General features: G+C 37.7%; 1 protein-coding gene across 1 annotated transcript in view; it reads right to left on the reverse strand.

The window, feature by feature from the left end:
• Window positions 1–25,570, reverse strand: part of LOC150081171 (uncharacterized) — a 325,771-nt gene that overhangs the window by 58,050 nt on the left and 242,151 nt on the right. The window contains exon 2 of the mRNA XM_090381459.1: window positions 15,014–15,267. Coding sequence (XP_090237585.1) covers window positions 15,014–15,267 — 254 coding nt within the window. The remainder of the gene's footprint in view (window positions 1–15,013; window positions 15,268–25,570) is intronic.

Below are 25,570 nucleotides of genomic sequence, written 5' to 3' on the forward strand. Positions count from 1 at the left end.
TACCTCCCCTGTCGCACTGACCTCTGAGCTACGTCAGGCACGTAACTAGAATTGACATCTTTCATTACGTTATAATTATGGACTTGGGTTGAAAGCTGCGTTACCGGGGGGTTTGGGGTGGGAATTCAGACAGCTTAAAAATGTGATTTAATGTGTCTGAATTTTTCTAGGATAATAAATTGATCTAATCCTTAAAATATTCTATCAACACTTCAGTAACACTTCTCTTTGACATGTATATAATAAAAAAATTCTATTTTCTAGACAAGTAATATTTTTGCGTAATGTGGGGTTCATCATGTGCGGTTGCTTGGGGGAATAAACACTGCTGAATCTGCTCGGTGGCGCGTGTAAGTAAAAATGCTAATCGAGTGGTTGGGGGGTTGCTTATTTGCTCCAGAGAAAGCCATATGTCCAGCGCATATTTCTTAGAATTGAATATAGCCACTGCTTTTTTATATCAGCTTCTTCAGAATTTTTTTACACGTGCACTGATGCAGATAACATATTAAATACTCACTATAATTTTGCAGTTTCTTTCAAGGTTCAAATCATTGCTGATAAATCTTTGCTGGTTGTACAGATCAGGAGTTTTGCATGGGCATTCTGAGTCATCCCACAATGTCCGTGCAATTACTAGTCGATATTGACAGAAACGCAGTTGTGGACATTACTATGTTTGAATTTGCATATCCCCACATTCAGACTGTATTTCAGTTGGTCTTGATAAGGGAACTTGCTAAAGGGAATTTTACCAATTGGTTACACCTGTGACAAATCCACGAAGGCAATTCAAAAAAAAAAAAATTTGTTTACCCAGAAGTAGATAGAAAGATTAATTTATTTATATTTATTTTTTATTTACCTTGAAATCTCTCTAGCAATCTCACAAATTTTTGTTTCGGTTACAGCGTTGTTGCACATTGGTATAAACTATTCGCATGTGGAAGGACCTCAATGCATGATGAAAAAATCCAGCAACGACCCGGGACTCCCGATAACTGCTGTAAGAGAAGAGAGTGTTGCAAAAATTGAGGCATTAATCCTGAAAGACCGCCGTGTTACGGCCAAAAAGAACTAGCTGAAGAGCTCCAAATTAGTGAAGCGTCTGTAGAGAACACCATCCATCAACAGTTGCATATGAGTAAAGTGTCTGCTAGATGGGTTCCCAGACTCATGACTTCTTATCAGAAGAAGGAAAGGGCACAATGTGCACATGATAAGTTGTCGATGTGTTAGGAAAAGTTTTTTCACGGTTAGTACTATGGATTAAACTTGGATCCATCACTGTGATCTTAAAACTAAACAAATGTCAAAACAGTGGACGTATTCTAAACCCCCCAAAAATATGGGGAGGGACCAAGTGCTGGCAAAACGATGCTGTCACCTTTTTTCCGAATCAGTATGGCGTGATCAGCAATAATAGATTACCTTCAGAAGGGGCTGTACTAGGATGTTGAAGTATTATTCCAATCACCTGAGAAAACTACATTCTGCTATAAAAAAAAAAAAAAAAAAGACGGAGAAAACTGTCAAGAGGTGCGCGCATGCTCCACGATATTGCCCCTGAGCATTCCTCGAATTCTGCGGTGTGGTGTGCTCACTAATATGGGTTTTAAATATTTCCGCATCCCGCTTATTCCTCCAACCCTCGACTTTCTTCCTCTTTCCTGCCCTGGAGTCCTTCCTGGTGGAAAACACTTTGCTGCTGACGATCAGGTGATTTCTTCTGCCAAGTCGTGTTGTGAAGGACAGTTAGAGCACTTCTAAAAAACTGTCCTGTAAATTTGTCTGGTGATTATGTTGAAAAAGGTTGTTTTACCCTTCTATCACAACTACTTCTGGGTGAATACAAATCTTTCTTGAAGCCCCACTCGTATATATTCTCGAAAATAAAATCGGGATGACCACGAACTTGCGCCATTAAAGCATAAGGACACGAAGGTTAACATAATTAGACTCGGATCAGAAAACTAATATCACGCTCCGAGACTCGCTGTTCGCAGTGTAAAGGAGGTCTTGGCAAAAAAGTTTCCGGAATAGGGTGTTTTTTGCTCCCTTCCTTATAAGTTGCTCCCAACTCACGAACAGGAAACTGTTTTCGGTGCAGAGCTCGAAATAGAAAACTTTACGAAACGGAATGTCAAGAAAACTGAATGTAACTCATATGCGTGGTATTATTGATGCTTATGACGAACCGGAACAGGGTTCCGGCGTTATTTACTCATCCTTTAGCCATGCTACGGTGTAGAAAGTTGCCCATATGCCAAAGGACGGAATGCTTTATCATGTCTGAAGCTGATTGCATGTAAAGAAATCTATATCAAGATGCGTTTTACTGCTGAACACATGTTATATCCGGAAAGTGGGTATGCGAGAGGGTTATTTGTGGTCGACTTTTCGGGGATAATGGAGTGCAAGTCTACGATCGAAACAGTGAAAAGAGACTGTGTTATTTAAGTTTGTAATCCAAAAGTATCAATTATTTGGTTATCGGTATACTATAATGGTGAAAATATTTGTTCATCGTTAAGATGTACTCTGGTTCTATGCGGATGTTCCGGAGTTAAAAAAAAAAAAAAGGATTGGGTGGATTAAGCTGAACGCCGATTGCATTGCGCCTCCGTAGCCAGGTGGGAAGGAGGGACAGCAGTGCGTAGCACACGCTTCTTGATTAGACCGGGGTTCGAGCCCGTCACCACCAAATACGGAGTATGCGGAAAGGTCAGGGAATGACCACCGCACCGGAGCAATATGGCCTTAGTTGCTAATGCTCCTAAAAAACAAATAACAACATAACAACAACAGCCGATTGCATTCTTTGTCTTGTTCAGACTACACACGAAGGGTTATAAATTGAGATAGAGGAAGGATGGTTGTAGGATAGATGTGCGGGAATTTGCCTTCAGAGAATGACTAGTTGATGGTTCGAACAAACTTCATGTGTGTTTGTGAAAGGTAGTTTGAATAAATTTAAGAAGCAATTAAAAAAAAAAGAGTTATTAAAGGGGATGAATAAGTGGTGTTGGAAGTGTTGCTTGGAAGTGACAAATGCAAAGTACTGCATATGGGTAGAAGTAACCCCAGAGAAACGTACCAACTGTGTGGTACTACACTTAAGGTGGTAGAAAATGAAAAAGACCGGAGTAATTGTGCAGTCAGATATGAAGTTTTCTGAGCAATGCAGACAGGCTGCCAGAGCAGGTCATGGGGTTTTGTCAATGATATACAGGAATTTTGCTAGCAGGGAGAAGGAGGTTATTGTCTCTCTGTATAAGGCAATGGTCAGGCCACGCCTTGAGTACTGCGTACAGGTCTGGAGGTCTCATTTTAGGAAGGATGTAGATTTACTTGAGCGTGTACAGAGAAGGGCAACAAGATTGGTGAGGGGAATGAGGGGATCCTCTTACCAAGAGAGGCTTAAGTTCTGCAAATTGCAGTGGCTGGAGATTAGGCACCTGCGCAGTGATCTGATTGAGGTGTATAAGGCCTTGAATGGGTTGAGCACGCTGAATTCTGATGGGATCCTTCCACTTGTTCAGATTACGAACCTAAGGGGGCATAAATTTAAATTAAGAAAGGACAGATGTAGAATAGATGCGCGGAAATTTGCCTTTAGCCAGCGGGTGGTTAATTGCCGGAACAAACTTCCATCTGTCGTTGTGGAAGTTGATAGGTTGAATAAATTTAAGGAGGAACTGGACAGGCATTTGGAGGGAATGGTGCGATTTTTTTTTTTTTTTTTTGGCTGATGCTGCATAAGCTCATACACTTGCTTTCTTGCATCACATGCCACTACTACTACTACTACTACTATAACTAGCGGTTCATATAGTTTTCCAACAACTGATAATAGTGCTATTGGTGTAATATATATCAGACATTCGTTAGAAACAGACCTCAAAGCTTGCGGTCTTTATGGTATTAAACCTTTTCCCTATATCCACATCAGTCATGTCGATTCCCGAGGCTTTATTAACTTTCATAGCCTTGCATTTATCACGCGTAAAGTCTAATCCGTTTTATATGCGATATACTCATCGTTCTTTATTCATGCTTTCTCTATGATTATCATCCTTCAGTTCTTCAGAATCTCCTAGAAAAAAAATGTCCAAGGTCTTTAATAGAAATTTGGGATTATAATTTATTTATTTTCTCCTCCATACATATCACAGGTTATCTTTATACCGTATATTGCAGCTGATAGGACTGGATATATTTGCTGCCATGTGATGAGTTGGAGGAATGAATTAATAGGCATTGCTTTTTGCTCCTTTTTTGTTATTAATAATGAATTATATGCTGATTACTAATGCATCTGAAATCTAATGGTCTACATTAAGTAACTAATTTGTTACTTAATGTAGACTTAATATGTTACTTTGTTACTTAACATGTATCGTACCCTCTCAAGAAAAATGGCAAGTCAAAATTTTGAGTTTTTCAGATTAGTAGCTTAAAGGCAACAGAAAGTTTTATTCTTTTTACCTAGAAAAGCGTCACAAGTCAAAAATTGGTAAATTTTAAAAAAATTCTTTTGTTTCTATTCAATTAATAATAAGATTATTTCTAATTCTGTGTTTGCTAGGTGATGATTCTTATTACTGAATTTATGTTAATTTATTAAATTAGTAATTCAGTAATAAGGAGCGGGAGCTCAGACAGGAGACCTGTGCTGATTGGGATCCGGTAAGGACTCCTCTCCCAGGCGATGCCCAGCAACCACATTGAGCTCCACCTTTTTTTAATCCTGGTAGTAGTTGAAACGCAATCCCTGTGTGGTGTTCAGAACCCTTCACTCTTGCCCCACCCTCTCGACGCCGATGACCCCATGAAGGGAAACAGTGCAAGAATTAGCAAAACGTAAGGGCCCACTGGTCTGTGTCGATAAAATAATTGTAAATATTATAGAAAGAATACTATTATCAAATAAGAATAATAATATTATTATATAATAAAGGAGCACCGTAAACAAAGTGAACAACTAGAATTAGCAAAAACCAGCGACCATAAACTTACTGACGCAGCCATACAAATGAGAACTGCGTGCGATATATTTGATATTTATTGCAAATAAAATTTAAAAGAAAGCTTGATATCCGTTGGCCCAAAGTAAAGTGTATTAAAAAAGTGCCTTTTAAAATGATTGTGAATTAACAATTATTTTAAATAATACAGTACTTATTGCTAGGCAAATAAGAATCAGTCCAAATTTCAAAATTGGGCCTAAAGAGTATTGAAAGGTCATGTCGTAAACTAAAAATAATTAGGCTTCGAAAGAATTTATGCTGCAAACCAGGTGAGAGCACGTTGCAATAAATGGACAGAAAAAGAAATAGTTTAATTAAGTGATTTTGAAAATATAAAGGCAAGGAACGTGTTTTTTTTTAATAAAAAGCGCATTTTAAAATTAAACTATTTATAACATTATAGATTATTAAATTGCTTATTTTTATGTACCAGTTTTGTTTAATAGTTATCTATAGTTTAGATTTGTTGAACATTACTTTAAATTCCATTGTAACTAATGTTTTTACGAGTGACGCATTGGCGTTTCATATTAATAGAAGCGGGAGAGACCCTATGGTGTTCCTTGTCCAGTGGTCCCACAAATTCTGGCTACGAATTCTGTTCTGAGGCACAGCTGCTTAGGTACGCAACTTCCTGGAAAGGAGTTTGAATGCATTCTTGAAGGGAATACCTTTTCTGAATCTTTTCAAACGATGCGGTTAGTCGATCCAGAAAGAGGTATCCTTGGAAATGCCAATCGTGTTCGCCAATTTTCGCTTCTACTACGCAATAACAGTAGCGATAATCAAAAAAGTGTTGTCGTTCGTAATGCTGTTCATAAGTGAGCATACATTCAGACTGAAGTGCCACTGAAAACGGCCCGGTTTAATAATTGATCTTTTGTAGAAGAAAGCACTAAAATCTCACTTTTTAAATAAAAACTAGTTAATTTTTAAAGTTTAATTCAATTGCTTCGTTAGTTACATTTCGGAAAAATAAGTTGACGTCTTAGCAAAAGGGGTCTCTTAATGAAACATCATAGAGAGAGAGAGAGAGATTTCATTCAGTGCATGTTCTTGAAACAAGCAATTTCCATGTTTTGACAGCCCTCATTTGCTGAACATCTCGGTTTTGCAGTGGTAAGACTTGAGAACGTGTTTAGTAAGAAACGCGCGCGCACCCATTTTTAGCTGTGTTTGCATTTACGTCGTAGAATATTTAAGCAAAAATGTAACCAATGCGTTCAGGGTGAGGCGCATTTATAATTAAATACGGCATATAGATATTCCGTCCTAATATAATATGAAAATTTCCAGCAGCTCTTGCAGTCGCGATGTTTTGCTGAAAAATCTCCTGCTGAGAATATTTAAATATCATAAACAGGAAACGAGGAAGATTCCTTCCTCTTTTTTCCTTCCTGTTACTTAGATAGCTCCATGGTAACGAGAATCAAGAAAGGAATGTTGATAGCTTGCCATTTCCACCAAAAGGATCTGTTTGCGCCGTCATCGACGTGTAAAATGGTCTATTTCAGTAATCCCACATCTCCAAGAAAATTCCTCGCGCGCTTGCATAATTAACCAAAAGGAATTGATGAGAGAGCGGGAAGTCTGCGAACAAGCGTGTGTAGTTAGAGCGACAAACGAGATTCCATGGTGAGTCATGACACTCGTCCAAGTGTAGTTGCTGACATACCGGGATGTCAAGACGCGTTAGCAAAAAATATGCGCTCCTGCTGCGAGTAAATAAACTGAAAAAGGCAAAATAAATACATTTTAATAAATAAACGCGCGTACACACTAAATAAATCTTCGGCTTATTTATAGGTAAATAAAGGGGTTTCGTGACTTTGGACAGCGGCTGCTAATTCCACCAAATGAAAGAAAGGAATTGAAATTGAAATTGGGGAAAAAAAAACTTTCTTCTCTTTAGAAAGCGCCATTACAAATACTGTAGTAACAAAGGTAGGCTATTAAGTTTATTTACGCCAAAAACAAAAGAACGTCTATTAGTTTCAGGTGTCAGCTTCTGAACAGCATTCCGACGAGCTGTTTTAATTTGTCTTATTTTTGAAATGTTAAATATCTGGAAGAAGCATACGACTTTGTCTTCTGTCTTTGGCTGCTGCCAAAAGTTTTGCACTGCCTATTGTCTGGCAGAGTCAATAATGAAGATTCTGGCCCAGTTGAGGCTGAAATAAAAGGCAGTCAGTACAGAGAAGGCAATAGAACTTTAAAAATATTTCCTTAAGTATACGGATCATCATCATCAGCCATTTTCAATCCACTGCAGGATGAAGGCCTCTCCAGCAACTTTCCAGTTCCTTCTGTTTTGAGCACTGGCCATCCATTTACTACCCAACAAACTCATGAATTTCATCTATCCATCTCCGCCTTTGTCTTCCAGGTTTTCTTCTAGCTCCTCTTGGGTACCATTCTGTTATTTTCTTTGTCCATCTGTCATCATGTCTTCGAGCTATGTGTCCTGCCCAAGACCATTTTAGTTCTTTAGTTTTGATAAGAATGTCCTTTACTTGAGTTTGCTGCCTAATCCATGTGTTTCTCTTCTTATCTAACAATCTGATTCCCAATATAATTCGTTCCATTCTTCACTGTATAGTTCTCAACTTCTCTTCCATTCTTTTGGTGAGTGCCCAAGTTTCACTTCCATAAGTCATGGTGGGGTGTATACATTGGTTCATTATTTTACGTTTCAGACAAACTGGGATATTGCTCTTCAGTATGTGACTATATTTCCTGAATGCTATCCATCCAAAATTTATTCTTCTCTTGACTTCCAGCCATTTATCATTATTACAGCTAATAACTTGTCCCAGAGAAGTATATGACTCCACCTTTTCAATTACTGCTCCTTCAATCATTATTTCCCTTTCAGTGGCATACTTGTTCATCATTACTTTTGTTTTAGCCATATTCATCTTTAGTCCAAAATCCTTACTAACTGTGCATAACTGATTAAGATTTTCCTCTAATTCTTTGGGATCGTGGCTTATGACCACAATGTCATCTGCAAATCGTAAATGGTTTAGGTACTCTCCGCTCACATTGACTCCTTTCTGCGACCAGTCTAATCTTCTGAAAGCTTCCTCAAGGGCAGCAGTAAACAGCTTCGGAGATATTGTGTCTCCTTGTGAACTCCTTTCTCGAGTTTAAATTTCCTACTGTCTTTGTCTAGTCTAATAAAGGAGGTAGCACTCTCATATATTTTCTTCCAAATCATAATATATGGGGTATCTATGCCTTGTCTTTCCAGTCCCCGAAACACTGCCTTATGCTGTATGGAGTCAAATGCCTTTTCATAATCCACAAATGCCAGGCATAATGGTGTTTTATATTCATTTGCTTTCTCCATTAGCTGTGATATTACGTGAAGGTGATCCATAGTTGAGAATCCTGTCCTAAAGCCAGCTTGCTCTTTCGGTTGATTCTCATCAAGTATTCTTTCTAATCTGTTAGTAATGACCCTTGTGAACAACTTGTAGATGTGGGATAAGCTAATTGGATAAATCAGAAATTTCCAATTTCTGATTTATCTCCTTTCTTATGCCGCAAAACTATGATTGCATTATTCCACTGCTTAAGCGTCACACCTTTTCTAATGCACTTTGTGAAGAGCCTTGCCAGTTTTTGTGTTATGTCTCTTCCTCCCAATTTTAATCAACTCTACTGTAACTTCATCTTCCCCGGGGCTTTCTGATTCTTCATTTTCTTCAATGCATGTACCCGGTATTCTTCCTCATCAGGAAGAATACCGGGTATGTCGTATGTGTTGCTACTTTGCAATCCATCTTCCCCACTGCTGGCATCATTCCCTCGCTCCTTGTATAACTCTTTATAGTAGTCTTCTGCTATTTGAATCATGCCTTCTCTGCTATTTATAAGTACACCATCGCTATTCTTCAGTTTCAGTATCATTTGTCTTTCTGTATTACTCATGGCTGCTGATTTAAATCCTTTGTTTTCCCTTAATGCTTGTTCTACTTTTCTTGTGTTAAATCTTCTTATGTCCTCTCTGAGTCTCTTACTAATGGCTTTGCATAACTGAGCATACTCAATTTTCTCCCTGTCAGTGTTTTTCTTGCTCTTCATTTGTCGTCTTCGGTTCATCATGACAAGTGTTTCTTGACTAATTTTTTCTTCTTTGGATTTCTTTCTCCCTATAGGTTTCTTGGGCTTGATCACTTTCAGAAAGTTGTAATATTCCTCGTCGATATATTGGTCCTCAGCAGTTTGCAGAAGCTCAAACTTGTTCTTAAGTTCCAGTACATACTGCATTTTCTCCTGTTTTGTTATCTCAAAGACCTTTGTATTATTTACTCGAGTCAGTTTTTTCCTTTCCTTTCCTACATCTATATCAAGTGTACATCTTACCATTCTGTGATCACTTCCAACATTTACCTTATTCAGGACGGTAACATCATTCACAATATATCTTCTGTTAGTGAGGATGAAGTCGATTTCATTAGTTGTTAATCCATTTGGACTCTTCCATGTCCACTTTCTGTTCACCCTTTTCTTGAAAAAAGTGTTCATTACTGACAGTCCTTGAGATTCTGCAAATTCCACAAGTCTTTCACCTCTTTTATTTCTTTCACCAATTCCAAAATTTCCTATAGTTCCTCTTTCTGCGCTGTTTTGCCTTTTTCCAACCTTAGCATTGAAGTTCCCCATAATAATAGTGTAGTGGGTTTTCTGCTCATCTAGAAGACTCAATTTCGGTGTACATTTCTTCAACCTCTTCATCATCATGGCTCGATGTTGGTGCATAAATCATTATAACCTTTAGCTTGTACCTCTTAGAAATCTTGAGTATTAGTCTTGACACCCTTGGTGATGTACTTTTGAATTCCAAAATGTTGTTTTTAAAATCTTTATGGACCAGAAACCCAACTCCACCTTCACTCCTTTCACTGTTTCCATTGGTGTACAGCAGATTTCCACTTGATAAACTTATAAGTGATTCATTTCTTCTTGTTGTTTCAGCCAAACCGATGATATTTCAATTCACATTTTCTAATTCCTTTTCCAGCTCTAATATCCTGTCTTCACCGATGAGTGATTTTAAGTTATAACAGGTCAAGTTCAGTTTCCGTGCATGGCAGCCTGGTCGCACCCAGAATTCTTAGCACCCTCTGCTTCCACTCTGATCCTCTCGCTGCCGTATGAGGGAGAGTGAAAGCTGTTGGGGACTGAGGGCCATTTGTTTTGTCGTGCTGTCATATGTTGTCTTTTCCTCTTCACGCTGACCAGGCGTCTTGATATACGGATAGTTAAGTTCAATAAATAAGTCAGCATATATCGTGTGTATGCTTACGATGCTTGAACATCATCATTAGAAGAGGGGGGTTCAATCATTCGTCATTAGAAGTAACATTTGCACTCTGTAAACAGACAATTATCTTCCTTCGGAAATTGTTTTTGGTTCTTTGAGAGAAAAAATTCTTGTAAGAAAATAGTTTATCAGCAGGTACTTAGATCATGAACACAGCTTTGCTGTACGCTTCAATGAATTGTCTGAGCTAAAAAATCAGATCGAATTTGTTATGTATGAAAGTAATTAAACATCGTAAATACCAATCAGCTTCGAATTAGCTAAATCACATCCCAAAAAACTACAAACTGAACGCTTTTTTTTTTAAGTTTTAAAACTTAAGGCTGTTTACAACTTCTCTCTCATGTTGCGCGATTATCGCTAAGAATTGCTCCAGTTATTTACAGTTTGCAATTCAATATTTCTTCAATGGAAGCGGGTCACTGTTGAGCGAGAAATAAAGGTTAGGAGAAAAAGTAAAACGCAAGTTCCTTCAGGGCGAAGAAGTTATAGAACTAGTAACTATTACATGCATTGAGCAGTTTGTGAGGAAACTGGCTCCTCAATTGAGAAACTCAGCAGGGGAACCATCGTATGAGTTTTCTTAGAATGCAGTTATATCAGCACAATCTTCTCACAATGTCTCAGCTTAAGTGGCTTTTATAAGTACTACTTGAACACAAAAGATTGCAGGATAAACGAGATTTTTTTATCCATACGTAGTAAAGTAGCTAAAGGCAGAAAAATCCATTTCGACTAAAATTAATTATTCTCCCGTTAAGTGTGAGACTTCTTTCATAAATTCATTTTTTTCTCCCGTTACTGAACTTCATTCATAATCTGACTGGTTTATTAAAGTATGGACAAACATTAAAGGACATTTCAAAGTATTTCGTATTTCTTGAGCAAGCCAATCTTCTAATGTATCTTTTGTAGGATTTCTGAGCCCGGTTGGTTGCGCTGCTTGCCTTTCTTTTAGAAAGGTCTGAAAACAATTTCCGTTACTACAGTAGAGTGAATTTTTCGCATTAGTGGTGGCACGAACTTCTCAAGTGCATTTGCGGCTTTGGCCAAATTAAAATACAATGAATAAAATTTCTGTTATATGTTGGCATGGCCTCTTAGGGTCGGAGTACTGTTAAGATGGAATGCAACGGTATTAGTATCATATGGTTTCGAACACGCGGAATGAGTAACTCTGTATACTTTAAAACTGGTTACTCGGCTAACAGAGTAGGAAAAACTCAAGTGAGTAATACACTTCTGCAGAGGAAATATGAGCTACAGCTATGCACATTAGGTTTAGACAAAACAGGTGATTTGTAGTTCTTGTTATCGGTTATCCCCATCTAACACACCTTTTTATAGTTACAATTAGTGATGAGCGTAATGGAGAGATTATAATTGATTGGCAGTTGTTAACCAGAGATGGACATAATCTATTCATTTGATAGCTTTCATAGCATTCGAATGAATGAATCAGCACAACTGACAGTAACTAATAAGAAGATAAAGAATGTAATCCAGTTATTTATTAATGGAGCACAGGTTAGGAAAGTCTGCACCAACATTGACCTTGCAGTGACGTGGGATGAGGGCCTTACCTTTAAAAATTACTTTCAAAACACCAGAACAAAAACTCTCGCTGCCATTTGGGCTGTAAGACGAGAGATAACTGGGATTCGAAACCAGCAACTTGTGACCCAATACATCCAAAGATGTATTATTCCTGTTTCCCTCTGTGCCTCAATTATTTGATCCTCTCCTTCAAATACCTAGGAAGTTTATCAGCCTGGAATACTAGGTGCTCCGGTGGTTGAATAGGATTGCCGGGAACCCCCTTTACAACTTTAAAATCCATTCTATATGCAAACTTGAATGTTGTTGCTCCGTGGATTCAACGGCAAGATTTTCAATGTCACCATGCGTAACATGGTGACATTGAAAATCTTGTGGTCAGCCCACGCCCTAGGGCTCGGCTCCACTACTCTCATAGTTTCCGAAGCGGTCTCCATAACAGGGAGGGATTAAGGCGGCTGTTTCCGGCGAACACTCTGCAGCTCTTTAGAGACTTCAAAATTGACCCGAATAGGCACTGCAATGACAAAAACTTGAGGAAGCTCATTGCAGCGGGCTTGTACATATTTAATAATTGTACATAAAACTTGTACATAAAAATTTAATGAAGTGAAGAGTTTTCATGTCTTTGGAATTTGTGCTTTGATCATCTGTAAAGAACGATTTTTGTGTCTTCAAAAGACTCTGTAAGGACTGACGAAATCCGTTTGCAGAAATTCTAAGAGATTCATACATGATGCTATGACTGTTGCTTTGTGACTTTTCCGCTTTATGTATTTATTTATGAGCCATCCTTCTAGATATTATCCGTACAGGGGTGTTAGATAAATAAACTAATAATTATAATAATAATATGAAATCGTATTCCTATGATCAGGAGGATGAAATCGATTTGTTCGGTTATGATTAGCCATATTCTTCTTCGTCATCTCGAATATTCTCTTGCTTTGAATGAGTGTTATTCAGGATGGTTGTTAGTCTGTGGTCTTTGTTTTTCAGAATGATTTTTACTCTTTACTTTTTTATTTTGTTCAATCAAATTCAAACTGGCTTTTAATCCTGTAAATTTTTCATTTATCGTTTGCGTTTTTTTTCTTCTCTCAAGGACGTTCGCAAATGTGTAAATCGCCTGGTTATCTTAACCATGTCTATCCATCTGTCTATTGTTCCGCATAATTCAGTTCCCAGTAGATGGAATTCGATGAAATTTTGTATTCAACCGTTGAAGATTTGTTGCGCTACCTTAAATTTCATTGAAATCGGAAGAATGAAAACGTTACGCTGGCACCAAATTTTCATGATATGTTCTATTCTGTATGTTCTATATGATCTGGTCAGTGGGAATGTTCTATTGGTTTCAGGATGAATTCCGATTCGGCTGCTTCCAGTTCGCCTTACAGAAACCTGTAGTAATTTCTGAGCGTTAATCGAGAATGAAAAGGAAGATAGCACTGAATTTTCAGTGTATTTCCCCCCTCCCCCAACCCGTACTAAAGTCGAATAGACACAGAATTTTCATCTCATGTGTTTTTATTCCTTGCAGAGATATTAATGCCAATTCTTCTTACGCCCCAGAGAAATATTTCGATAAATACGGAACGGTTGCTCTAATCTTTTTGAGGACTCCAGGACTTAGCCAGAATTTTTCTCTATCCGTTAAGTGAGATCACGTGATGGTAAATAATTCTTGAGTAAATTATAGAAGGTTTGAAATACAGTAACTTCCGTTATTTGATAATGTGTTATGTGTAATGCATAATTACCTGATTTGCATATTTCAATTACAGGATAAAATTTTCCAGCACCCACAGTTTTTGTGAGATTTCTAGTTTACCGTTTCATAAAGAAAAGGAAACATAGAATTGCATTAAATGGTTGGAAGATGATAATTTCTTCTTTCGCTTATTGTTTTCGTGGATTTGGAAGGGACTGATGTTGCTAGAACAGAGGTGCGCAAATTTTTTGTGCATGCAATTTTATGCAGACTTCAACGCTATTTTAATTTTCCTAAAAAAAAAAAAATTTGTACCTTCAGTTTTATTCACTTGAAACTTATCTAACCGTTTTCAAAGAAGATTTGCCAAGTTGAAGCAAGGCTAGCAGAAGTTTTTCTATCTTTCGAATGATTTTAGCGATAATTTTTAACATTTCGATTTTTGAAATGTCTCGATTAATCCATTCAATTATGCCTATGACTAGTTACGGGTGCGTCTTCTATAAAATCGCAACTTAAACACATCCTCATTGGTGTGTTTAAATTGGATTTTTTAAGTTGGATGCCTGACTATCAGTCAAATATCCGTTTGAACTCTTTTACTCATTAACTGGAAATGATTGATAAATCATCATTCGAAATAACCAAATACTTAATCATCTTAAACATTAATTTAAAATAGAAATTTTCTTAGGGTGTCAAGAATAAGGCATAACTTGGCACAGGTAGCCCTTGTGGCAGTAAACTCCTAAAATAACACTAACGATATTAGTGAAGCCCCCCATCCCACCCGAGATTTTTACGGTGATTCCTTTTATTCAGGGAATTGGGTCTTCTTTTATTGTGGTCCTGCAGAGCTAAGCAGAGGGGAAATGGTCTTTAGTTCTTACCCAACGAAAACCTTTCTCGCTCTTCAAAAACCATTGAATTTAGCAAAACCAGACAACGGTCGATGATGCAACCGACATTTGGAAAAATAAGAGAAAGAGAAAATTATTGAACAGCTATATTAGCTGTATTGTCAGGTAAGGCTGATAATAAATATAAGAATGGAATCAAATTTCAACTTGATCTACTCAACTTGATGAGCATTCTTAATAAGTGTTATTCGATAGGTGCTGTTCAGTTGCTTGTTTTTGTTAGACTTCATTCTCAAATTAAAATGCTATCGTAAAATTTCCCATTATTAAATTGCTAAACAATATATGATGGTTAATTACAATTATCCGCAGCATTGGAAACGTTGAAAAGTTATATCGAAATTGATATAAAAATGTCAGTATTACAGTGCATCAAACTAATTCCTCAATCGCTGTCTTTCCCCCCCATTTTTTTCTCTGTACGCCTTTTAATTTCCTAAAGCGATCTTATTTGTCTTACCTGAGTTTCCGTGACATTAAGAAGCTTTGCCATGTCTGCTCGTTCACTAGATGAAAGGTACTTCTTTATTTCAAACTGCTTCTCCAACTCGAAGATCTGCCTGCCAGTGAACGTGGTCCGAGCTTTCTTCTTCTTTCCTTTATCGCCCGCTTGGTCGCCACTCGAGTTGCTGTTGTCATTGGCAGCGGTCCCTCCGTTCTCTTCGATACTCTTCTCTTTCTTCCGCTTGCTGCCCTTGCCGCTCCCGCCTTTGCCTGTAAAGAGAGAAGATCGTCTTCAGTGTCGGATAGGAACCAGAGACCTTTCATCAAAAGCGCAGGAAATCGCTATTTGAAGAACGTCGGCCCCGTCCCTAAAACAGCTCGACTCTGCGAAATTGACAACCCAAATAGTGTTTACATAAAAAAAAAAAAAAAAAGCGACGAATCTGGAGTCTAGTCGTCAATAATATTTTCTCTCTCTCTCACTCCTCCTCCTTCCCTAATGCGTTGTGCTCTGCGCGAGAACACAAAGCATTAGTTGTAATAACATAAGTCAAAACCCAATAAACCAAACGGTGACAACCTCTCTCCTCTATTGAAGTGAAAGGAAATTGGCACGCTATTTAGTTTTGAACGAACGCGTTTTTCTTTTCTTTCCTTTTTCACTTTACTCTTTTTCTTTTGTGTATCCCGTACTAAAATAAGGAAAATCTCATATTTTTGTCATTTCCCATTCGAAATTTGTAGCGATTATAATAAAAATGTTTGAATTGGTAATTTATTCCTCCCATTGACACTTGAAATTGCTCTCTTGAATTCAATAACAAAAAAAAAAAAAAAAAAAAATGGCGCCTACTCCAATACCATCTTAAGAAGCCAATAAACACGAAACATAAGTTGTGAAATCCAAAATAGATTTGGAGAGGTAAAGCGTTGCAGTATTTCTAAAATTAACGGTAATTTATCGAATAAGTTGGAAGAAATTTTTATGCGTACAAGGACATGGAAAATATTTACGGTAGGGCAAATAAAATTTAAATCTCTGGATGTTGCAATCATTTGATCGATTAATTTGAGAGTCGGGTGATCTTTTAATTCATTATTGATATTCATATTTATATGGAGTAAACGAAACACGCATTTCCTAAGTGCCGATATTCCAGAGGGCCATGGCCCCCATATAGGGATTACTCTCGCCAGGACCGTTTATGTTCGGCATTTCTCCCCAGGAACTGTTTGAATATGGTGCTAGGACAAAACAGTGTCTTCCCCCCACCTTACCTGACGTCAGGGAATTCAAGATACTTTTGAAATATCCGACTTAAAACTCTGTTAAAAATGATTATAAAATAGCTGGGACACTTAAAAGAGAAAAAAAGATTTATCAGCACAGCAGTTGGCCGGTGATTATTTTTCCGAGATTTTTTTAAAATGAATAAATGAATTTGAAATCTTAAAATATTTTAGATCATCAGAGAAACGAAAATAGTGGGTAGAATTATTAGCATTAGAGTTTTGAAACAAAATGAACAATAATTCTTTCATTTTATGTAGGAATGTGAGAAATGAACAAACAGGAATATCAGGTACATTTATAACCACCAAAATGTTTCTTGGGACTCTCTCTCTATCTCTCTCTCTGAAGAGCGCAGAGCCGAGTACGATTCTCCTCACGCATTCATTATTAGCCGGCCCTGATGCCACCACACCTCCAAAAACTATGCAATAAGAGCCATAACATAAAAACTGCTGCAATATGACCAGAGTAGTCGATTTGATTCACCAAAATTTCTTCCAGAAACAGCCACAAAATTATTCACATACACACAGAATTCAGAAGTACATCCATTAGGATTACGATTATAAAGATTGACACTCTTGATGATAATTTTACGTATTTGAACCAGAGAGATTACAAGAACTTTATATTTGTTTTTCAGCTTAAATACATGTTGTTAGGTAAAGTATTAATAACTCCAGTATATTTATGCATATAAGAAATTATGTGATACATCGTTTAACTAAATATATTAATCTGATTGTGATTTTGTCCAGTTGGCATAAACTGGACAATATGGACTTGTTTTGATATCAACAATACAGGTGTTTCACTTTACTGTGAGATTTCTAGTAACAGCTAGTAGTCGTCACTATTTTTTTTTTTTTTTTGAGATAGGCATAATTAATTTTAAAAAATAATAGTAATAAATAAAAAAATAAGGGAATGACTTTTACCCACTAACCGAGAAAATTTTGTTTCTGCTGCGCATCCGCGACATTTCCTCCAATCAGAACTTTCTAAAGGACCCAAATATAAAATTTTATCCAAAGCCATCCATTGGGAGTCGAGTTATTACTTGCTGACGGACAGACGGATTGATGGTGTCAAGGAGAAGATAATATAGCGTATTACGCATATATGCTAATGCATCTAGAAACGATAAAAAATGTTTTATTTACAATAACAATTTTCATTAGAGTAGTTTACAACTAACTCTAATAAGAATATCTATAGTTAAGCTTTTACAATGGTCATGAATAACATTGGGTTGGTATTATTCAGCGATGTATAAACATTCCTTGGCTTTGGCTCAAAAATATACATAAAATGAGAAAATTCTAAATATTTTGATTTGGAGCTATTAACTGGCACTCGGGTGCATTTAATATTATTGAGTGAAAAAATACATTTCGGAAAAATTTAGGGAAATTAATTGTATTTCAACAACTGCAAAAAATGGTTGTAATATCAGAAAAGTGATATTCTTAACATTCACTTTTGTAATTGACCTAACTCGGTAAGTGGGAGTAGTAGTGTAGCGGAAAATCAGCGGGAGCTCCCATTTCCTTTCAAAATCGATCAGGACACCAAACTGACCGGAGGTTTCTGGGGAAGAGATATTTATTTTTTTCCTTTAAGCGGACTCTATATACTGTAATTTACATTGAGATAGCTTTGCATTTGAAACACCCCCGACCGCGATTTCATGCTTGGCGTTTTCCGCCACCACGTAGCGCATTTCCTCTATATAAGGGCAGAGCTTGGCACTACAGCATTCAATTGATCGGTGTTCCGAGCAAAGATTGGGGCAGAGACGTTACCTAGTAAAGTTCCAACGGTGGGAAGGGGCAAGAAAGAATGACGTTGAGATCGGATTAAAGGGTGCGAGAATACACTTGAGTGTATACAGCGGAAGAGGGTTGCCAAAGAGAAGCAGTTAACCACGCGGTACAATAAAAGTAGTATGGCCCACTTCGACGCGGACTGTGCGCCCGATATCTTACATAATTATATCCCTTAACTATGCTCTACTAATTTAAGGAAAAAGTTTAATTATATGTCAATGTATACCGATCACATTTAATAGATCCCGGCGTGGTCGGTGGGAGAAAAGGAAAATAAAAACCCGCCTTGTAAACTGTATTAATTATTAAAGATTAAAAATTATTAATTCTCTAGACTTAGAAATGCGTTTTTTTGGTCAATTGAAACATACAGGCACTGTTTATTTAACTTCGAGGATAATTTTATTATTATTTTTTTAAATATCAAATCAGTTTCTTTACTTCAGATAAAAAATGAAAATAATACAGTAATATAAGGGCAGGTTAATTAAAGGTCTAAATATTTGTATATACTTCCCATAAAATTACACAGGCCGATAAATAGGTAATTAACATTTATTGCTATTTATCTACACTGAGTTGGCTTTGCATTAGCAACACCCCACACTTGGCGATTGATATGAATGTCTGCGAGGAAGAAATGGTCGGCTTAGAGCTCTTTCCGACTTCGAAAGTGGAATGATTGTGGGAGCCAGTATCTGGACAACAGCCATCATGGTTAAGTGCTCTCGTTCTCAGTTGTCACGATTTATCGTGACTGTTAAACAGCGGTTGAATAACCAGCCAGAGGTCACAAGTGGGGCAGCCACGTCTGGTCGACGCCCGTGGTGAGCGCCGTTTGTCTCGTTACGTAACACTGTCGCGACGCAGGACAGGGACCCAGATAACTACCAGGTATAACGGAGGAATATCAAGACCAATATCCGCATAGACTGCTCGCATAAACTTTGGCGCGTCAGCACCAACACTGGACCACCGACACGTGGAAATGGTTATTAATGTCCAATTCTGTTTTCCGTTACCCAAAATTTGGCAAACCTAATACCTTAACGTGGCATTGAGCTTTTTTCCAGTTTCATTTAGACGCAGTACACAAAGCAGTGACATATTGTCCTCCAATTAATCCATGAGCATAACGTATTATCAGGAAGTTAATGTTAACTGTTCAATTTAACTTCTTGTTACGTATACTTCTTATCGTACTGCCGTCCACCCTACTGCGGGTTGAAAATACCTGAGTTTGAATTCCCTCGATGACGTGGGGAATTTTTATATTGCTTTTTTTTAAAACATGGCTGAGTTACGTGGTCTGAGGGAGGACAGAAATTTTTCTCCCTAGTATTTTAGTTTTTCGTCCAGCTTTTATTATTACCAGACAGTATGGTGACACCTTTTGATGTAGTTTAATGTCGCATTTTTGTGTGAAACGCTGTCATGCCAATTGTGGGTATCTTTTTAAAATTAACTTAAAAATAATTAATTTAAATACATAATATATTGATATATAATATTATACGTTATTTATAGTATAACAATATACACATAATTAGTAATTCGAGTACTGCGTATTAAAATTTAAATAAAAAAGAAATTTTCTGTTTATAATCCGGAGCAACCACACGACGAGAGTTGTTCACAAGATTGAGAGAATACAAGAAACAGCACAATATTTAGCAGTCACTCGCTTGAATCTCCGTCACTCAACGCACATGCACTTATGTATCCTGTCGCAGACCACTCGGCTACAGCGTGTTCGCTGTATTTTAACTGTGCTCGTCTCAATCTCAATGTTCTAAGCACAGAAAATACGTTACAAGTCTACAGTATATATATATATATATATAAAAAAAAAAAAAAACTAGAAACATCACAAACTAGAAATACTTACATAAAAAAATTATAATAAAATAAATAAAATAATGAACAACCTTCTCTTTGAGTGGTCAAATGCGGTCACTATGTTCGACCGAGCAGGCATTCAACAGCCGGTGTCAGACCGGTCATGACTAATGCACCCTCTACGGTCGAGATAGATCATACCTGACCAGAATCTAACGCCATCTACCGACATAAACATACAGGCTTGCTCACCAGTTGGTTGCACAGTTAGTATGATCGCTGTCCATCCTTCACCGGGTGGAAAAGACGAAGTTCGAATCCCGTCAATGATTATGAATTTTTATGGGTCTTTTTCACAATGTGGCTGAGTTAGTCGGTCTCAGAGGAGGGTAGCATGGTTTCTTTCTCCCAGAATTTTCTCACGGGTTTTTCGTAACAACAGATCGACCACAGAACACAGATATTATTTGGTGCAATCTGGCCAAAGTTGCTAATGCCCCTAAAACCCTACCACAACAACACAACAAGAAAAAGAGCTCACCAGTTCTTGGCTTCCATGGAAGGTGGTTGAAATTCAACCGGGAGAATTCTGTATGACCAAAGGAGCAAGTCTCCTGCTTCTTTGAACCAGAGATGGTTCCACACTGTGGTCCCATGGTTATTAAGGTGAAAAATGTACACATTACAGTGTAAGCATAAAGTAACGTGCTGTGCTGCTGTTCACGATATTCAAGTAAGAGGTGGGTTGAGCGCAGCCATTTTTTTTTTTTTTTTTTTTTTTCTGGATGAAACACTACCTCACATTACTCGTCCAGTGGTAGGGTTTCTTCGTCACCATAAGTGATTTCTCAATGGCCAAATGTGGGAAAAAACCGCAGTGCCTTTTTTATTCATTTTACTCAACCCTTTCAGCGTTCTATACAACTCAGTCAGATCTCCTTTAGATGTGTAGTTGTCAAACTTCATATTCTACTACTTCTACGCCGCTCTTGATATGTCCGTTTTAGGCGCAGTCTCCAGACTCGAATAAAATGTTCCAAAAATTGAACTATCACTTTATAAAGCGAGATAAGATGCGCTCTTTTTCCTACTAGCAAGTGTCCTACATATCATGGATAGAATATCGTGTGTCTTCCTAGTTGCCTGTTTATATTGCTTGGAAAATTTCTTGTTAAATTGAATCACAACACTCGTGTTTATCGTCTTGAACTACTTTTAGTTCTCCTGCCAGTTAACACGTGACTCCAGGAATCCAAATGCGAAATCTTACATTTAGAAACATTAAAATTTGGTTGCCGTTTTTCGGCCACCGTTCATGTAACAGATGCAAGTCTTTTGAAATCCTTTTTAAACCTGACTAGAATTCTTAACCACCTTACCACCTTAAAATCAACAGCAAACACGAACAGCGCTTCTGGGATACCTGCCTAATGTGCCAATAAAACCCAAGCAACAACAACAACAACCAAGGATACCTGCTTCAATATCATATATGATAATTAGAAATAGCAAGGAACCAAACCACGAGGAATCCCCACTTGTTACACCGGTCCTCCTGAAAAATAACCATTTGTAAACGGGCCGAATAAACAGATGTATTTGATGCCATTTTCTTTCTATATTTATGGTTTATAGTTCATTTTACAGATACGTGTTTATTTAAAAGGGGGAAAAAGTACTGCGAGTTCAAATATACAACAACTAGATGATTCGGATAAGACGTTTTGTTTAGAGTAGAAATTAAAGCTGTCCTTTCTTCGTACGAAAAGCCCACGCATCCACAGATCAGATTTAATTAACCTTGGCATGGTTCTCGGTGATGGTCTAATTTTCCATCGCCTTTTGTTTGCCGAGAGGATTTCAACAAAATTCGGTCGAAATCATATCTGGATTATTTTCCGTGCTTAAGCGATCAGATTTAGAGCGGCGATCTGTTCTCTGCATCTCTTAATGGCATCGTAAACAAGTTGTTCGCCAATTCCTAATGATTGGAGAAATTTGAAAAATGTTGGAAAGAGTCTGTGTAGTTTGCTTCATATAGTGATTGTCAAGTTGACTGTGTAAACGCCTTATTAATCTGCACACAGAAAAAGATATAATTACAAGTAATTGTGAGAATCAGGCAGAGAGGGCTGATTTCTAATTTTATGTCTTGCCACTTACAGGGTAGAGATGTTGAAACTGCGCCGCACTAGTTACCATATTTTACGACGCAACATAGGCCACCCAGATTTTGCAATCGCTCGATGGATTGTGGTTCGTTACAGTTTAAAATTTTAGTTTAAATTTAGTCAACACCATTAGTTAAGAATCATTAGTGTATATTAATCGACCTGCCAGCTTCTGCAGCAAAAACTTCTCTGTTCGTTGTCATAATCCCACATCTAGTTCTGCCATTTTGTCATCCGCTGCTGCGGTACTGGCACTGTCTATTGCAATTAAACTGTAACCGTGCGGATTTGATGTTCAATGTTTGTGTTTGGAAGGGGACTAAGAAGAGGGGAAATAAAGTCCATTACTGTCTAATTAGGAGTCATGCAAAGAATACACTAAATGTATTTCATTTGGGGGTTTAATTTTGTTTGGGCATTTTATAGCAGCGCGTGCGGTGTTTAACTTGATGGTCTCACGTTCACGTAAATCTTGCTACACGTATGTTTTCAGTATTAGTAAGAAACAACCCATACGCTTTGAAAACGTAGTGTTTTGTTTACACCTTTCATACAATTCTACCTTTCATTGAAGCAGAAAGGGATCCAGGCGGATATGAAGTTTCTTCACATTGAGTTTCATGAAATTGAATTTCTTGAAGGCATTAAGTTTCTTAAAAGGGGGTGCAAAGGGGGCGTGGTTGATATCGGCAAAGGGCAACCGTATGAGGAAACACTTTGATTATGTGGCTCCATAGCTTGGCAACCAGGCACCTTAGCGATGACTTGATTGAGGTTCATAAGGCTCTGAGAGGAATTAGTTAAATGAATGAACGAATTCAGAATTTTCACGTTATAAACAATTCCAGAAGTAAGCGGCCATAAATTCAAAGATTATAGAAAGTTTTCTTTTAGACAGACAGTTGTTTATCACTGGAACAAGTTTCCTCCTCCGCTACTGACAATTACCTGACGAGCTGACAGTTTGAAGAAATTCGGATGTCTACTGGATAATTACATACGTGACGATTAAAGCTCATAAGTTATTATTTTATGCATTTTCTTACTTTTTTTCCCCCTTTTGGCCGCACCGGCCAAAAGGGGGAAAAAAAAAAGCTTTGGCTGCACCAGCCAAAGCTTGTGGTTTCCTTATTGTTTTTGTAGGGATTTAGGGGCATCGGCGATTAAGGCCATATTGCTCCGTGTATATTGTCTGTGAATTGCGTGTGTTCTGAGGTCGATTTTCTGTTTACTGAACGAAAAACCGGAGTTTTCGGAAGGAAAAGCCATGCTACCTCGCCTGAGACCTTCTAACTCAGCCACGTTGTGAAAAAGGCCCATAAAAATTCCTCACGTCATTTTGACGGTTCTCGAACTCGGGTGTTCTCCACCCGGTATGGGAAGAACGGCAATCCTACCAAATGTGCTACACATGGTTCCTTGCTAATACTAAATACATCCAATTTTTGATTGGCGCATTATTGGCCATTAGACACCAAATGTTTAACTATCGCCTTATAAAAAGGGATAATGGCGCTTTCGGAGATGAAGGAGATCTTTGGTTTGGATACAGCAATGTTCATTGTGAACAGTCTGAAATGAACTGTAGTAAATTAGTTGGTGATGCGGCAGCACCCGTACTGTGCATCATTAAACCTAGTTTTTAACTAGCGCATTCCATGCCGTAAGGATGGTTACAGCGTGTAATTTATATTTTAATATAATTTCAGCTTTACTGCAAAAGTTTCAACTATGAAAATATTCTTCAATAATCTGCAAAGTGGCGGTATTCAACTGAAACTAAGTTGGATTTTTTGGGCCTGCGCAAAATATCAAAAAAGCTCCTTTGCTTTTTCATTAATATTATTAATATGCATATATTTTTATTGCCAGACCGTTACACAGTTTTAATAAATAATGCCAAGACAAATTTCCTACCAACTAAGTGTACTACTTGTAATTCCTAATGTACTGTGACATTTCATCAGTACGCCGAAGATTGTTAATGTTGGAAGTGTAGTCACAACGGATACAGCTGATCTGTACTCATTTGATACGTTCGGTAAATCATTAATAATTAATTGTTTTCACTCTGCCCAGACTGTGTTTTGAAAATCTTGAAGTGGTGGTCACGATATTTTCGAGGAATTGCTAAAAATGATGAAGTGGCTTTTGATTGGGAAAATTATCTACTGGCCACTCGCTTTCATTTTTCTAACTTGAAAAAATCGCTGTCAATTTCTTTCTAATAAAATAACCACCTGCTGAAGCAAAATTCGTTGTATGTACAATGTAATTTAAATCTCCTAACTCAGAAGCGTTCTACTGAGGGTTATTGTGGGCTACACAAGCGCTTCTAGATATTGTGATATTCAGTGTGCATTGACATTATTGAATACGTAACCTTCTGCTTGAATATCAGCTGCATTTTATCGAAATCCATACAAGAAGAAGCAAGGCACTATTACACTTCTGTCTGGGGATATGTCAGGTTACATTTAGTTGCGCTGATCAATTTAAATCCATAATAGCTTCTAATATATCACGAGCAATTATAATTTATTTGAAATCTGAAAAAAAAGTTCACACTATAAGTGGATTTGTTCCGGAACAATCTTATTTCATTATTTTCCAGCCAAGGTTACTTTTTTTTCTGGTGACTAGAAGCGCATTCAGTATGTAAGTAGAGCTTCCTCCGAGATATTTGATCATACAACAGGTGAATCTCTCGTAGTCTCTCTCTCTCTCTCTCTCCTCTTGCGTATGAAATGTCGAGTCATCGACCTATCTGGTTCACGATTAGTTCGAAGAAACGGATGGGCGATATTTTTATCTGGTTCATTTAAAGCCGTATGTATTCACACGTAGCAACACCGACTCTTTGCAGCTTGTCTCGCTGCTGTTAAGAGAAACATATTTGACAGTTGTGTGCGCGTGCGTGGCCTACAAACCCGAAATTGAGAGCAGAGGCTTGCCAAATCCAGGAACACTACCCTCCAGTCGAGCCGGCTACAGACAACCTTAATTATGTTAATTCGTAGACGTGACTGGTTCGCAGAAGTGAGCTTTGTGAAGCTCCATTGTCCCAATGATACATGGTGATTTCCAGATGGTTGGACATATTCGTGTAATACGTTTATTTATAAAATAACTAATTACCCTCACGTTTTCTAGCGTCGTTCGTGCTCGCCAACTAGTGCGCTTCGGTTGACATTTTTAAACTAATCCGTATCTGCGCTAATACCAGAACTTGGCAAAATTATTTTCAGAGGATGTCATCATCAAGTAAAATGCAATGGATATAACAACCCACAATAAAACCAGCAGTAACATACATTTCCGTTACGAGCTGTGTGCTACGAGGGATTCGACCAACCTTCCTGTTTCTGACAGGTGAGTCTGGTGGATTGCGATCCATCGCAGTAATCCACATTTTCCCCATACGCCAGACAAGGTGTTTG

The sequence above is a fragment of the Mastigoproctus giganteus genome, chromosome 9 (genome assembly GCF_048544385.1).
Source record: "Mastigoproctus giganteus isolate SK-2022 chromosome 9, ASM4854438v1, whole genome shotgun sequence".
Classification (NCBI taxonomy): Eukaryota; Metazoa; Arthropoda; class Arachnida; order Uropygi; family Thelyphonidae; genus Mastigoproctus; species Mastigoproctus giganteus.